The sequence below is a fragment of the Lolium rigidum genome, chromosome 3 (assembly GCF_022539505.1).
Source record: "Lolium rigidum isolate FL_2022 chromosome 3, APGP_CSIRO_Lrig_0.1, whole genome shotgun sequence".
Classification (NCBI taxonomy): Eukaryota; Viridiplantae; Streptophyta; class Magnoliopsida; order Poales; family Poaceae; genus Lolium; species Lolium rigidum.
The window spans coordinates 36,496,069-36,510,290 of NC_061510.1; the positions used below are offsets into that span (position 1 = coordinate 36,496,069).

General features: G+C 45.2%; 1 protein-coding gene across 1 annotated transcript; it reads right to left on the reverse strand.

Moving 5' to 3' along the window:
• Window positions 1-592: 592 nt before the first annotated feature.
• LOC124694673 (ankyrin-2-like) lies at window positions 593-11,030 on the reverse strand. The gene is made up of 3 exons (XM_047227631.1): window positions 10,103-11,030; window positions 1,594-2,138; window positions 593-1,491 (listed from the first exon to the last, which is right to left on the reverse strand). Exons 1-3 carry the CDS (start codon window positions 11,028-11,030, stop codon window positions 784-786), a joined length of 2,181 nt encoding a protein of 726 aa, XP_047083587.1. The 3' UTR covers window positions 593-783.
• Between the last annotated feature and the right edge of the window lie 3,192 nt (window positions 11,031-14,222).

A 14,222-nucleotide genomic window follows, 5' to 3' on the forward strand; every position in this document is an offset into this window, starting at 1 on the left:
GGCACCATCAACGAGAAAATGACGCACATGCAATTTGGTACAAGGAGTGCCATATATTCTTGGTGCTTGGAGCACTCTCCTTCACTTTGTTTCCCCTCTAGTCTAACTTATTAAGAGGACGCTCGACTTCAATAACCATATTCACCAAACAACTCTGCCCTGGCTCAGTTTAACCATGTTCCTTGCGAGACCATCACACCTTCTTTCTCATTTCATTGTACATAAACCCTCTAGCACAATGTTAAAGCAATCGACTTGTGCTAAAACAATGTACAAGTCGATTGACAATACATTCAACATTCTGATGAAACTTCGTCCGTGAGGCCAAACAATTACCCAAATCCAAAAAAAAGATCATCAAGGTAGCAAAGCAGAGTGCTTCCACTTAAGAGGTGAGTATCAAGGCAACATTCATATCATGTAATATCTTTAGTTCTTTACCAACTGTTTAGCTAGGGATTTGTCTTCCTACACTAAATTGTACATGCTCAAATAAGAGCTATATGCGGGGAAATCAAAATAAGTTGCACAACTCAAAAAAAAAATGTTGATAGGACTGGTAATCAGAACTTATATGATTATGTGCACAAATTCTTGAACAAAAAGATACATAACATTTACCGAAACACTTTTTCTAAAAAAAGATGGACAAGAAAAATAATATGGAGACTACACTAAATCCGAAATCCCTAACAGGCCAAAGGAAAACACCTCGCCCAAAAAATGTTGTATTTGAGGCATCTTCATCAGGGTTGCCGGTAGTTGTATCATTCGGTTCCATTTCTAGAACTGGTTCCTTGTATATGCAGCCCAGACAAAAATGAATATAATGGGCCAAAATTCCATCAATGTGTTGAATAGTATTCTTGTTGTTACCAATACCAATGTGCGAATTAGCCCAATTCGAGTGCATAACGGCCGTGCTAAAAGAGCCCACTTTATCCAAAATTCTGTTTTGTTGCATAGGATAACAAGAGGGCTAATGACACAGATAGTGATGGCAGACTTATGAGCAACTGGCGCTAGCACCATATACAAACCTAGTGCAAAAGCTACCATGAAGCATGTGATCGACATTGACGCAAAATATAAGGCTACCAGTAAGTAAATTCTGCGACTGTGTGGGTTTAAAATAGAGTAACCTGAATACATGAGGCCCACGATAGACATTGCAGACAGGATGAAGGACAATGTGCTGGCTAGTATGAATGCATCAAAAGCATACCTCCCAGCAAGTGTTGGTGTGCCTCCATTAGTATGTTCATCATCTCTGTACCCTCCAGGAAGGGCGAAAGTAGCACCAAATGTCACGGTTGCAACTAGAACTGCACCAATACACAGTGTCTGTGTTGATTCTTTCATGTTCTTCAATTCTTCTCTTTGAGTATGTTTTAACTGGTGATTGTAGTTTTCCTCAAAGTGATCGCGACGACAATTACCACTCCTAGCATGAACGACTTTGAGTGCATAATGTATTCTTGTTTCACTATTCTGCACAAACGAAAGAGAAATATGTGAAGCCAAACCACACAGATCTTCATTATTTTATATTGTATCAAGGGCAGTGATTAAAAACAAAAAAAAATACATTACCTGATCATCAAACAATCCTGGGGGAATCTTATATCGCGATATATCTAGAGCAGTTTGCCCTTTCTTATTTGATATATTTAAATGTATTTGCCGATTCCCTAACAAAGCACAAAACATGACAAGACTCCCTGCCTGGATAGCTAGGTGTAGTGCAGTGTTTCCAGCATAGTCCTGCATGTTCAGAATCCATGAGACTGACTGATTTCTGCAAACAAAACTGACAATCCGAACTTTATTATTCTCAGCAGCTATATGAAGGAATGTCCTTCCCATAGTGTCTTGCAAACCAGCACTGCTTGTAGACTTCTTAAGAAACATGATGATTGTCCCTCTTTCGCCAACAGAGGCAGCAACGTGTATTGGAAATAATCCTTTGTTGTCGGATTGATACAATGCAGCTGGGTTAGCTTCCAATATTAGTGAACATACACTTCCTCGATGACTTTGCTGTACAAGAGCTGCAGCGAAATGGAGAGGCGTACTCCCATTTTCATCCCTTTGTGTAGTGAGATCATTGTTCCATTCCAGGAGCTTTTTTGTAAGCTCTGCAAATGGGTCTTTCTGTTAAATTAATTAAGGTGAAAATATTACTACTACGGAAGTGAAACACTCAACAAGAATTGAAAAGCAGAGTAAGAATATTATTTTTTTCTTCGAAGTCTTCAGTGATTCTTAGACCCTTAAATTATACTCCCTCCATCCTCAACTAAGTGGACGTTTAGGTTCAAAATTTATCCACAAAAGAGTATACTTCTCTCTGTGGTGGACAGAGGTGAGGGCCTAACCTGAGGTAGAAGGAGGCTGCAGGGTGGAACTCTCACACCTTAGGGTTACAGAGATAGAAGCACCTTATATAGGTCAGGACTGGGCTGGGCCAAATGGACCACAACAGAGAACAAGAAGACAGCCCAACAGATACACCAACAGTTATCCAACACTCCCCCTCAAGATGGGTGATAAATGTCAATCATCCCCATCTTGGCATAGGCAAGATTACACTCCTTTGAGCCCAGTCCCTTTGTTAAACAGTCTGCCACTTGTTGTCCTGATCTCACATAAGTCAATGAGATAATCCCTGCATCAATCTTTTCTTTAATAAAGAATCTGTCTATCTCCACATGTTTAGTTCGCTCATGCTGGACATGGTTATTTGCTATGTTTATGGCAGACATATTATCACACCACACTTTCAAGCTTCCTTGCCTTAAAATTTTCAGCTCTCTTAGAAGGTTTCGTACCCACAACATTTCACCCAGGCCCTGTGACATAGCTCTGTACTCTGCTTCGGCTGTTGATTTCGAGACAACAGATTGTTTCTTACTTCTCCATGACACCAAAAACACAGTACCCTGAGGTGGATCTTCGATCATCTAAGCAGCTAGCCCAATCTGCATCACAATATCCATCTACATTTAGGTGTCCATTACTTTTAAACAACACTCCTTTTCCCGGAGTGCCCTTCAAGTATCTCAAGATTCTTTGAGCTGCTTCCAAGTGTCCATCCCTCGGATCATGCATATAGCGACTCACTACACTCACTGGCAAATGATATATCTGGTCTAGTGTGGCATAAGTATATTAGTCTTCCAACAAGTCTTTGATATTTCTCCTTGTTTATGGGTTCTCCAGACTCTGCTGTGATTTTAGTGTTCTGGTCAATAGGTGTTGAAGCCACACGGCACCCCAGCATGCCCATATCATCTAAGAGATCCAAACTATACTTTCTTTGAGATAATGATATCCCTTTTGATGATCTTGCAACTTCTATTCCAAGGAAGTATCTAAGTTTTCCCAAATCTTTCACCTCAAAGGCCTGACTCAAGCATCCTTTCAGTTTTGCGATTTCCACAACATCATCTCCCGTGATGATAATATCATCAACATACACAGCAAGGATAGTGATTTTCTCGCTCCGAATGTCCGTAAAATAAGGTATGGTCTCCATTGCATTGACCATATCCCATGCCACACACCACTTGTCCGAACCTCGTCAAACCAGGCCCGTGGAGATTGTTTGAGACCATATAGAGATTTCTTCGCCTACATACCTTCCCTTTAGTTTCGTGTCCGACAAATCCTGGTGGCATCTCCATATACACCTGTTCTTGAAGGTCACCATGCAGAAATGCATTTTTGACATCAAGTTGATGCAAGTGCCACCCAAAATTTGCTGCACAAGAGATCAATATTCTGACAGTGCTCATTTTTGGCACTAGTGCAAATGTCTCATCATAGTCAATGCCATAAGTCTGACTATATCCTCTTGCCACAAGTCTTGCCTTATATCTCTCCACTTTTCCTTCTGCATTTTGTTTTACGAATAGATCCACTTACAACCTACTGTATTCTTTCCTTTAGGGAGATCTGTCAACTCCCATGTTTTATTTTTCTTCAAGGCCTCTAACTCTTCCATCATAGCATTGCACCATCTTGGGTCCAACTCTGTTGCCTTCCAATCCATAGGAACAGATACAGCTTGCGGTGAAGCAACAAAAGCCCGAAAAGAGGGTGACAATGCCTCGTAAGAAATATAATTTCCTACGTCATAGTCATCATAACTCGGCCGCTTTGGGGGCCAACTTTCCTTATCCCTTTCCTTATTGCAATCGGCAAGTCTAGGCTATTATTGGACTCGACTCGAGATTGATTCTCCTCTGCAGAATCTACACTTGTGCTTTCTTGATTTTCTCGGTCCAATGGGTTGCTCCCCCGCCCCTGGTCTTGTTGCTCCTCCAAGTGCATCTACTTGTTCCCTTTGTACTTGTCTTCTAGAGTACACAAGTGGATTCTGTAGCCATCTTTGTGGTGGTACAGGTCTAGGTGGTGTAGGTGTACCAGGAATTGCAGGAATCTCCGCAACAATAGGAATTTGTTGATGTTGTTGTTGGTCACCATCTTGCTGCTGCTCCCCCTCTTGAGCATCACCAAGATGGTCAAGCCCCTGGAACAAGCCACTAAGATCACTCTCACCGTCATAAAATGGTTCTGACTCCCGAAACGTAACATCCATGCTTACAAATGTCCTCCTCTCAGTGGGACTCCAACACTTGTAACCCTTCTGTCTGGAGGAATAGCCAATAAAGATACATTTGATAGCCCGATGATCTAGCTTGCCAACAGATGGCCTGTGATCCCTTACAAAACATGTAGAGCCAAAGAGTTTGGGTGGTACAACAAAGTCATTGTTATTTAGAAGGAGTTGGCAAGGAGATCGCATACCTAGAATCTTTGAAGGCATTCTATTGATCAAATACGTAGCAGTCATAACTGCCTCACTCCATAAGAATTTGGGAACATTCATGGTAAACATAAGAGATCAAGCCACTTCAAGAATGTGCCTATTCTTCTTCTCAGCAACTCCATTCTGGCGAGGAGTGTTAGGGCATGAAGTCTGGTGCAGCATACCTTGTGAAGATAAGAAAGCAACAAAAAGTTTATTGATATATTCAGTACCATTATCAGTTCTGATCACTTGCACCTGAACATTGAATTGGTTTTTCACATAGGCACAAAAACTCTGGAAACAAGTGAACACTTCATCTTTGTGACGCATAAGATAAATCCAAGTCATTCTGGAATAGCAATCAATAAAAGTCACAAAGTACTTCATGCCACTTACTGACACAACAGGACACGTCTATACATCAGAGTGCACTAACACAAATGGGGATACACTTCTGATCCCTCTACTAACATAAGAGGTTCTCGTATGCTTAGCATATTCGCAGTGCATCACAACATAATTTGGTTTTGTCCACTCCATTCATTACATCGAGAAAAACTCGAAACATTTTATCAAACGCCATGTGGCCCATTCGACAATGATGAACTAGTGCCATACTCTCCTTTCCTCCAACAATCGCAGCAAGCACGTAACTAGCATCATGCCCCATCTCGTCACGATCTATGTGCCAAAGACCTCTATGCTCGGTTGCAGTCCCAATCTTCTTGTCGCTCTCCCTTTCCCGAATTAAACACATATATCTATCAACTATTATACGGTAGTCCCGCTCGATCAATCAGTGGCACTTAGAGATAGCAGATTCTATCGGAAAAGCAGGAACATGTAGAACTGATGATAATTTTATGTTGGGTGTACATTGCACCGATCCCTCCCCTTTTATAGATTGTGCTGTGCCATCTGCTGTTTGGATAGTGCCTCTATGTGTGGGAGGATACTGAGTATAAGAGTCAAACTCACTAAAATTTCCAGTAACATGTTTGGATGCTCCAGAATCAAGAATCCAGTCTGAATTAGCATTATGAGTGGCTATAGAAACTCTATCAATATTACCTTCATCTTTGTAGACATAGTGAGCAAAGTTCCCAAAGGTTGCTTCATTTTGTCCTTCTTCCTTTGATTGTCCCCGAGAGGTACCGGTAGTTGACTCGAAGCTGCCGCCATATGCGCCTTGGGTGATATAGTGTGCCGCTGTCCTCCACCCCCGCCATACTCGATGTCCATATGGCTGTCCACCACTTCGCCATAGTGCTGTCCACCACCTCTTCCATACTGCTCGTCCATATGGCTGTCCACTACCTCTCGCCATCACCTCTTCCTCTCGTAGCTTCCTCCGCCATGTGTGTATCCTCCTCTCCCCCTACTGGGTGTAGCAAAGGAGGTACACCGATGCTTCAAGTGTCCCTTCGCCCACAAGTATAGCAGCTCTCTCATCTCCGGTCCGTCGGTAGTGTAGAAGGTCGGATGAGGGACGAATCTCTTCCCTTTGTCATATTCGGACGCACTTCCTCTCCGGACATAGCTGCAATGGCTTCTTTGAGAGAAGGGGTAGTGGTTTGATGCGATAAAGCAGCCCTTCTCCCCTCAAAATCTTGATTAAGACCCTTCAAGAACTTCATGACTCGCCGACGTTCAATCCAGCCTTGCGAGCAGCACTCACACATTCCCCATGGGCAAGTTCCAGAGGATCAACATGATCCAAATCTCCCCAAAGATGCCGCAACTCAGCCACATATGCCATCACAGCTTTGTTTCCTTGTTGCAAGTCATGCACTTTATCCTCAATCTCAAGCAATCAACATAATGTTCCCCTTTCCAGAATAAAGATTTGATAGGGTGTCCCATACCTCCGAAGCTTTTGTGAGTGCCTCTGCATGAAAGCAATGTTAGGAACCAAAGAGTTAAGCAACCATGCCACAATCGGAGAATTTATGGCGTTCCACTCGTTTGCATTCCGGATCGGTCTTGTCTCGTCGGTTCTGCAGCCTTCACCACTCACACGTTCATCCAGCCCTTTCGAGTTCAAAATCAACGGCGCCCTCCTTGACCACCGGAGATAGTTGGCCACTCCTTCCAACTTGATTTCGTTCGCCGGCAGCCTCAAGTTTCGACCGATGTTGGTATGGGGAACGATTGCTCCCCCTCCAGCAGATCCTCCTCCATCTCCTTTGGTTGATAAGTTCTGCTAGCTTCTCCAGAGCCTTGGCCAAATCCCTGTTGTTCCCCATGCTTGACACCAAACTAACTTCTCAGAACCACCAAAGGACTTACCCGCAGGAAGCCTCTTCCTCTCCTTACTTGTCACAGCAGCCTGCTCCCTTCCTCTTCCTCCCAGCCGCCGCAGCAGCCTACTCCCTTCCTCTTCCTCTTCCTCCTAGCTGCCACAGCAGACTAGGCTTCTAGATCGGCAGTCCTTCCCGTCGTTGCCCTCACTGCCCCTTGCTCTGATACCATGTGGACAGAGGTGAGGGCCTAACCTGAGGTAGAAGGAGGCTGCAGGGTGGAACTCTCACACCTTAGGGTTACAGAGATAGAAGCACCTTATATAGGTCAGGACTGGGCTGGGCCAAATGGGCCACAACAGAGAACAAGAAGACAGCCCAACAGATACACCAACAGTTATCCAACACTCTCTTTACAATGTACTTTAAAATGCTTCTCTCTCATCACACAGGGATCAAGACCAATAACATTTAGCACATGGCCTTCTTCTTTTCTACATGCAAGTAGTAGCACACTAGATGTGGTGAAACTAAGAGCATCTCCACTGGCGGTGCCAATAGCGACCCCCATAGGTCTATTGGGGTTCTAGACTTCTAGTCATAAAATAAGCTTCCACTAGCGTCCCCCAAAATGCTCCGCCCAGTACAATAGCAGGCGAACCCCACCCGCGCCCGGTACACAGGTTCATATTGGGAGCGCTGGCTACAAACTCTAGCTCAGCACATGTGCAATGGGCCTAGCCGCAGTGAGACCCCCTCCAAAAGATTATCCTCTCTCCTACTTTTTCTATCCCCACCTTTTTATCTTTATGCATAGAGAGGCATGCATGGCCTGTTGCGGGGGCACCTATTGGGGTTAACCGCTGTGTGACCCTGCTCCCAATAGCACATGGCCCTCTGCCGACATGCCCTCTAGCTTGCTGCCGGCACGCATGCCAGTGATTTTATGGGGGCTTCCGGTGGAGATGCTCTAAGGAGGTGAGAGATGGGGGTGACACTTTCCCAATATAAAATTCTTAATATGCCTTGAAAAACCTAAACATACGCTCTTTCAAAGACGGAGGGAGTATAATCAAATACATATTAAAATGTGAACACATTCCACAGTGTTACGAAGTTTGTTATTTACATTAAAAAACATCATAAATCCACATCTTGCACATAAGAGTTATTAGACCTAAATATGGAATTCTACGCCAAGTGAGGATATAGTGCAATCAAGTGCACGTGCTCCTATTAGCTTGAGTAAAACAGTGTGGAGATGGTTCGTAAATGGAAATTATTGTTTTGCACATTTGAGTTATTTGGAAAAAGGAAAACTCAGTACAACGGTCCACAGTATTATGGTAATTTAACCGTTTCTTCATCTTCAGAACATCTTATTTACATTTTGAAGCATTTCTTTTACATGTTTAGAATCTTTTTCATACGAATGACCACTTTGAAGTTGCCATCGCCACCATCCCAAAGAGGGGATAAGTTGGTTTCAAGGAATAAGTTTGAAAGGGCCAGGTTTGAGAATTTATCGGCAGCCATAAGAAAAGGAGAGAGGTGGAACAATGTAAATGGGTGCACATTTGACAAATTTACTGGGAGCAATGAAGAAAATACACCTTTTATTACCAACATTAACTAGGAGTAGTAGATGAAGGTTATATTGGGCATGCCATGATGCAGTATGTGTGGATGAAAAATATACACTCAAGACTCACATATGTGGAACTTATTCCATGTGTACTCATACTATTGTTTTCTAGAATAGAACCTGACAAAAATTAGGTGTGAAATAAATTTGTCAAACATTGGATTTTTTTTTTATGGCCAAAACATATTGATCTTCAGATAGAGTTAAAGCAAACACTTCTCCTTCGGTACACCCCCCTCCCCAAACTCAAACAGAACAACGACTGAGATCGTCCTGTCTCCCTTCATAACGAACGGCATGACGGTAATTAGTGAATTATCAAGTCATATGTAGAGCCATACTAAAGCCCATACGGTCTGTTTGGAACGCATCTGTATGAGTATGTATGATCAGTTACAGCCTCTATCTGCTACTTTCTTGGCTTAGCAGACTGAGAGCAACCTGACGAACGGCTGCCTGACATGTCGATCGACTAGATCCTACGAACTAATTTGATTCCGGACTCTGCAGTTAGTTGGGAGTTGGGATGGCATACAGAGCAGATTAATCTGATTCCGGCCATGGCGTGGTCTTGTGCTGTTCAGGGATCGAGTTTTGTCAATGGCATGCAGTCTTCTGTATGCACACAGAGTGGTTTACTGATCTAGGTTTGGGCTTGCAATTGGTGTTTCCTGTAAATGTCCTTGGGAAATGGTATATATTAGTTGAAAAGAGAAATTTAGACATTGGGAGCCGAAATATCTTGCAGAGGAACTTGTACTGCATCATTGTGCCTTGATTACATATCTCTCTGAACATTTGGGTCATTAAATACAGTACTGTTCAGTAATGCTAAGTTGCTAACAACACCAGACTAATATGTGATACTTCCAACTATCAAAGCATACAAGAACGCGCCATATCGTTATTCTTGTATCAGAAGTAATAAGCCATTTCATACTGTCTATTAGGGTGTTCAAGGCCTGTGTCATGGTTACTGAATTTTATTCATCGGATTAGATTTAATTGGTTGTTTCTCATGAACAGCAATTTTCTTCATGTGATGTACTCTTTCAGAGAGTTTCATAGAACCACTATGACTCGGTGCAATGGATTAGTCAAAGTGTTCAGGTCATATATGGTACTGAATGCGTAAATACCCAGTTTGAGAACTATGTGTTACCTCAGAGGACTATATATCATACTTTCGTGAACACCGGGACAAGACAGATTAGCTGAAAGAGGGAAAAAGCATATGCTATATGCTGCTCAATTCTTGATGCTTCAGATGAATTTAATGAATTTTAGTGAGAAAACTACATAAATACAAATCGAACTAGGAGGAATAGGAGGCAAAACCATGCTGAAAAACATCTGCAGAAAACAGTAGGAATCCAGATTTGCTAAGAGATGACTGGGTACCTGTCCCTCGAAGAACTGCAGCATGCAATGCATTCTGTCCATTTTGCCCAGAGTAAGAAAGCTTCATGTGACTCGCATTATAAAGCGTCTCAACAATGATGTCCTCTTCCAGCAATATGGCTAGGTACAGAGGTGAAGTGCCATGTTTCGGAAAACTGGCCAACTCTGAGTTTTCCTTCATAAGCAGCTTGACTATACTATTGTTCCCAATGCGTACTGCCTGATGCAATGCTGTCTCCTTATCCTTATTTTCTATTTCCAGCAGTTCCTTCCCTTTGTTAACACCTGTATTATCCTCGTCCCAGCTGGCCAGTCCAATGAGATGAGAGACCATTCGAGACATCCCGGCCCGTGAGGCGCAATGCAGGGGCGTGTCGCCATTGTTGTTTTGCACAAACAAAAGGTGTTTTGCCTTGCTATGGATGATGTCGGCGCTCCTCAAGAAGCCATCGCTGTCACCATATGTGGCCACCATATGCAATGCAGTGCCCCCTTCAATGGTGACCCCCTCCAGGAGTGACAAAGCAGATACCGAAGGCAGCTGGTTCAGAGATGCTTCAACATCCTCAGGAGCTTTCTGCGCCGACGCGCTCTTGTTGATGCAGCTGTCGGAGCTGTATGCCGTTAGCAGGTCAAGAAATTTTTGGTTATACCTGACAGATGGGCTGCTTCCACTGTTGAGAAGATGTTCCAAGTCTTGCCAAGAGCCAGAGCACGCCGATGATAGCAGGAGGGGGTTCATGGTGACTGCCGGGAGAGGCTTTGTTGTTGAATCCTCTTTGCTCAGCAGATCTTTCAGCTGCTGACAGTCACCGCGGTCTGCGGTCACCATCAGTTTGGGGTCCACCGACACCGCTACCACGGCATTCGCCTCCATGGGCAAGCTAGATAGTCCCTCGCCACTGCTGCTCGGCATCATCATCGCCATTTGAGGTGCAAATTCTCCCTTCCCTCTTCCTTCTTACAACCAGGGATTGCTTACAACATGGATGTTCAGTGTATGATGGCTGCCTAAGTCTGGCATGTGGTTCATGTGTAGCTGTACAAATCTGTACCAAGTGTACTAACTACTAATCACATACAAAGTCTTCTTTTCCTCACCAATTGAGAAAAAGTCGTCGTCTTCTCCATTCCTTGCTTAGCTCGCGTGATCCAGATCGACTAATTAATGCTGCAAAAAGAACAAGACGGATTAGTTTATTCAGTAACGACACATAGTTGATACTATAATATGCTATGCTCCAAACAAAGCATTCGTCTTCGTCGTTTCCTCGTGACTATCTGGTGGAGCGTCCGTTGCAGTCATGCACACTAAACATATGAAGATCGATGGCGATACTCTAGATGCCAACAATTCCGAAGTTTTCAGCTAATTTCAGATTCAGATGGAGTTAGTGGAGAACGAACAGAAGTTGCAGAGGGACTTACCAATCGGTGCTGCCAACGCGGGCGGGGCGCAGTCAGGACAGAGACGAGCGGGCGGCCGAACCGCTGCGGCGCAAAAATTGTCGCTGAAAGATTCAGAATATACGGCCGTGAGTCCGCTTGAGACATGAGGAGCAGCGGGAGCCGAGTCGTCGGCAGAGAGGCGAAGGTGTTTTCTCGGTGGACGGCGGCGCGCCGCCCCGGAGGAGTGGGGAACATCCGGCATTGGGTAACCTGGGTGAAGACATGCGGGCCCCACAGGTTATGCAATCGGACTTACTTTTTTTTTTAGATGCAATCGGACTTACTAGTAGGCTGCTTCGTCCACCTCCAATTTTATTTTAGTTTTTTTTCTGGAAGGAAACGAAAATTCATCTATTATACTACAATAAAAAAACAAGGCAAACGATTTACCATTTTCATTAATTAGGAAGAGATTTTTTTTTTTTGAGCGCAAACATCTGGATATATTAAGTAAGGAAAACAGTACAGGAATCATCCAGAGCTGAAACAGCTGCTAACAAAGTACAGAAAGAACCCTGAAGAAGGGTAAAAAAGCAACTAAGTCCTTGAGTTCTTCTGCTGCAGGCACGTTCCGCCGCCGCCGCCCGAAGCGCCCGTCTCGTTGGAGACGAAGGCCAAGCACCAGGAAGCTGCCGCCGTGTTGCCGGGAGAGCACCTTTAGAGGACACAACCTCGTTGAGATCGCCGCAAGAGCCACCCGGCATAACCGGGATTGGAGAAGGAGAGAAACAACATCGGCGGGGACTCGCCCCGGAGCACTCCGACGGTCGGTCGACGCCGGCGAGGCCGGCTCAAGACCCGCAAAAGCTCGCCTCGAAGGAACAGCCGCAAACAAGACGCTCCCGAACAGGGTCCGGAGCTCCACGTCGACGCCGGAGCAAGCATCGCCGCGGCGGCGGAGCACGTGACACAAAATCCACGCCGAGGTCGACGCCGCCGCTGCGCGCGCCTCGCCCGGACAAGCAGCCTCACGTGCCCGCCGTCCACCCGCAGCTCACGCACCAGCAGGGACGAGTCCGTAGCATATTTATTCGACGCCGCCGTTGCCACCGTCAAAACCGAAGCAACGGACACGCGAAGACCTTGGCCCGCCGATCGACCCGACCGGCGGCCAGACACGGCCACTAGCCCATCGACGCCGCCCCGAAGAACGTCGTCGCGGTGGGGAGAGGGCTGCAGCAGTTTATTCCTCCCCTGCGTCGGCTCCGCCACCAACCCGACGCCGAGCGGAAGAACTACCCTACTATTTACACACCTAAGGCACAGATCCCGGGCCCCTCCGCTCTTCCACCGCCGGAACGGCGGCCGGAGAGGAGAGGAGCCGCGGATCTGGCCGTCGGTGGCAAGGGAAACCTGGGGTACTCCTCCTTTTCCTCTCTCGTTCACTGTAGCAGGAAGGAGAGGAGAGAGGATCTTCCTTCTTACACATGCTAGTTAATTAGGAAGAGATTTTAGAGACAACGGTAACTGAAATGGCTAAATATTGTGATGCAGAGGTCATCAGCTAGCTCAGTGAAGCAACAGATACAATTGGGCGAAATTCGAACTGAAGTCAGATCACATTGTAATCAAGGTTGATATATGCCAGTACAGGGCGAGCCAAGCAACAAAACGAATCACAAATAAACTGATAGCCGGCCGCTCCAGATCAGAGAAATGCTTCTCCGGATCTCCGGGCTACGGTCTCCGAACCAACCCAAAGGGCGAGCGGAAAAGTTAAGATGATATATAAAATGACGCCATGGGGTTTCCTGAGATTTTTTTGACTTCGTTCAAATAGCTACCTGGCCAAAACAGGCCCCCGGAACATGCGGTATCGCTGTACCGGGTGTGCGGGTGCACCCATTCGCGAACAAACTAAACGGACAAAAATTAGCACATATAATGATGTGACTTAGAATTAAAAACATTTTTCCGGAATTTCTGGAGCGACAGATAGTTGAGTCCTAGTTCAAATTCGGTCAGTTTCCAGCGGATTCGGCAGGACACCGCCGGAAGCCGCATGGGTTCCAAAAAGCTAACGCGTGCACATGTCATGTGATAGGTGGTGCGTAGGTGGTCTACTATCGTCGCACGGAGGTTTCACGTCATACTAAAATACGCCACATGTAGCCGCTTCACAAATAAAAATCGTTTGGGCACGCTAAAGGGCACGCTAAAAATGAAAAGATGGTCGCCCGTGGGGCGGATTAGAAATCCGCACCCGGGGTCTTGCTTCCCATCCTAGGGCCACACATGTGCCAAATATGACCTCGTTTCGGCGCAGTATGCCATGCCGAGGCTGGTTCCCACCTCATTTCCCCTAAAATCTATAGAACTCCGGACGTGATAGCCCTTTTGGTGAAGGGTTTTCAAAATAATTGCCATATCCCAGTTTTGACAAACTGAATAGTTACTATGACATATAAAATGACGCCATGCGGCTCCGTGGGATTTTTTTTTGACTTCTTTCAAATTGACATCTGGCAGCCCCCCCGGGACATGCGGTATCGCCGTACCGGGTGTGCGGGTGCACCCATTCACGAACAAACTAAACGGACAAAAATTAGCACATATAATGATGCGTCGTAGTACTAAAAACATTTTTTCCAGAATTTCTGGAGCGACAGATAGTTAAGCCCTAGTTCAAATCTGGTCAGTTTCCAGCGGATTCGGCAGGACACCGCCGGAA

What these genes read in the sequence shown, in the direction of transcription:
- LOC124694673 (XM_047227631.1), bottom strand. Translation starts at nt 11,030, where the DNA reads ATGGCGATGATGATGCCGAGCAGCAGTGGCGAGGGACTATCTAGCTTG. An exon ending in TGCAGTTCTTCGAGGGACAG is followed by an intron (nt 2,139 to 10,102) that starts GTACCCAGTCAT and finishes ACCCATTTGCAG; the next exon opens with AGCTTACAAAAAAGCTCCTG. An exon ending in CAGGATTGTTTGATGATCAG is followed by an intron (nt 1,492 to 1,593) that starts GTAATGTATTTT and finishes TCGTTTGTGCAG; the next exon opens with AATAGTGAAACAAGAATACA.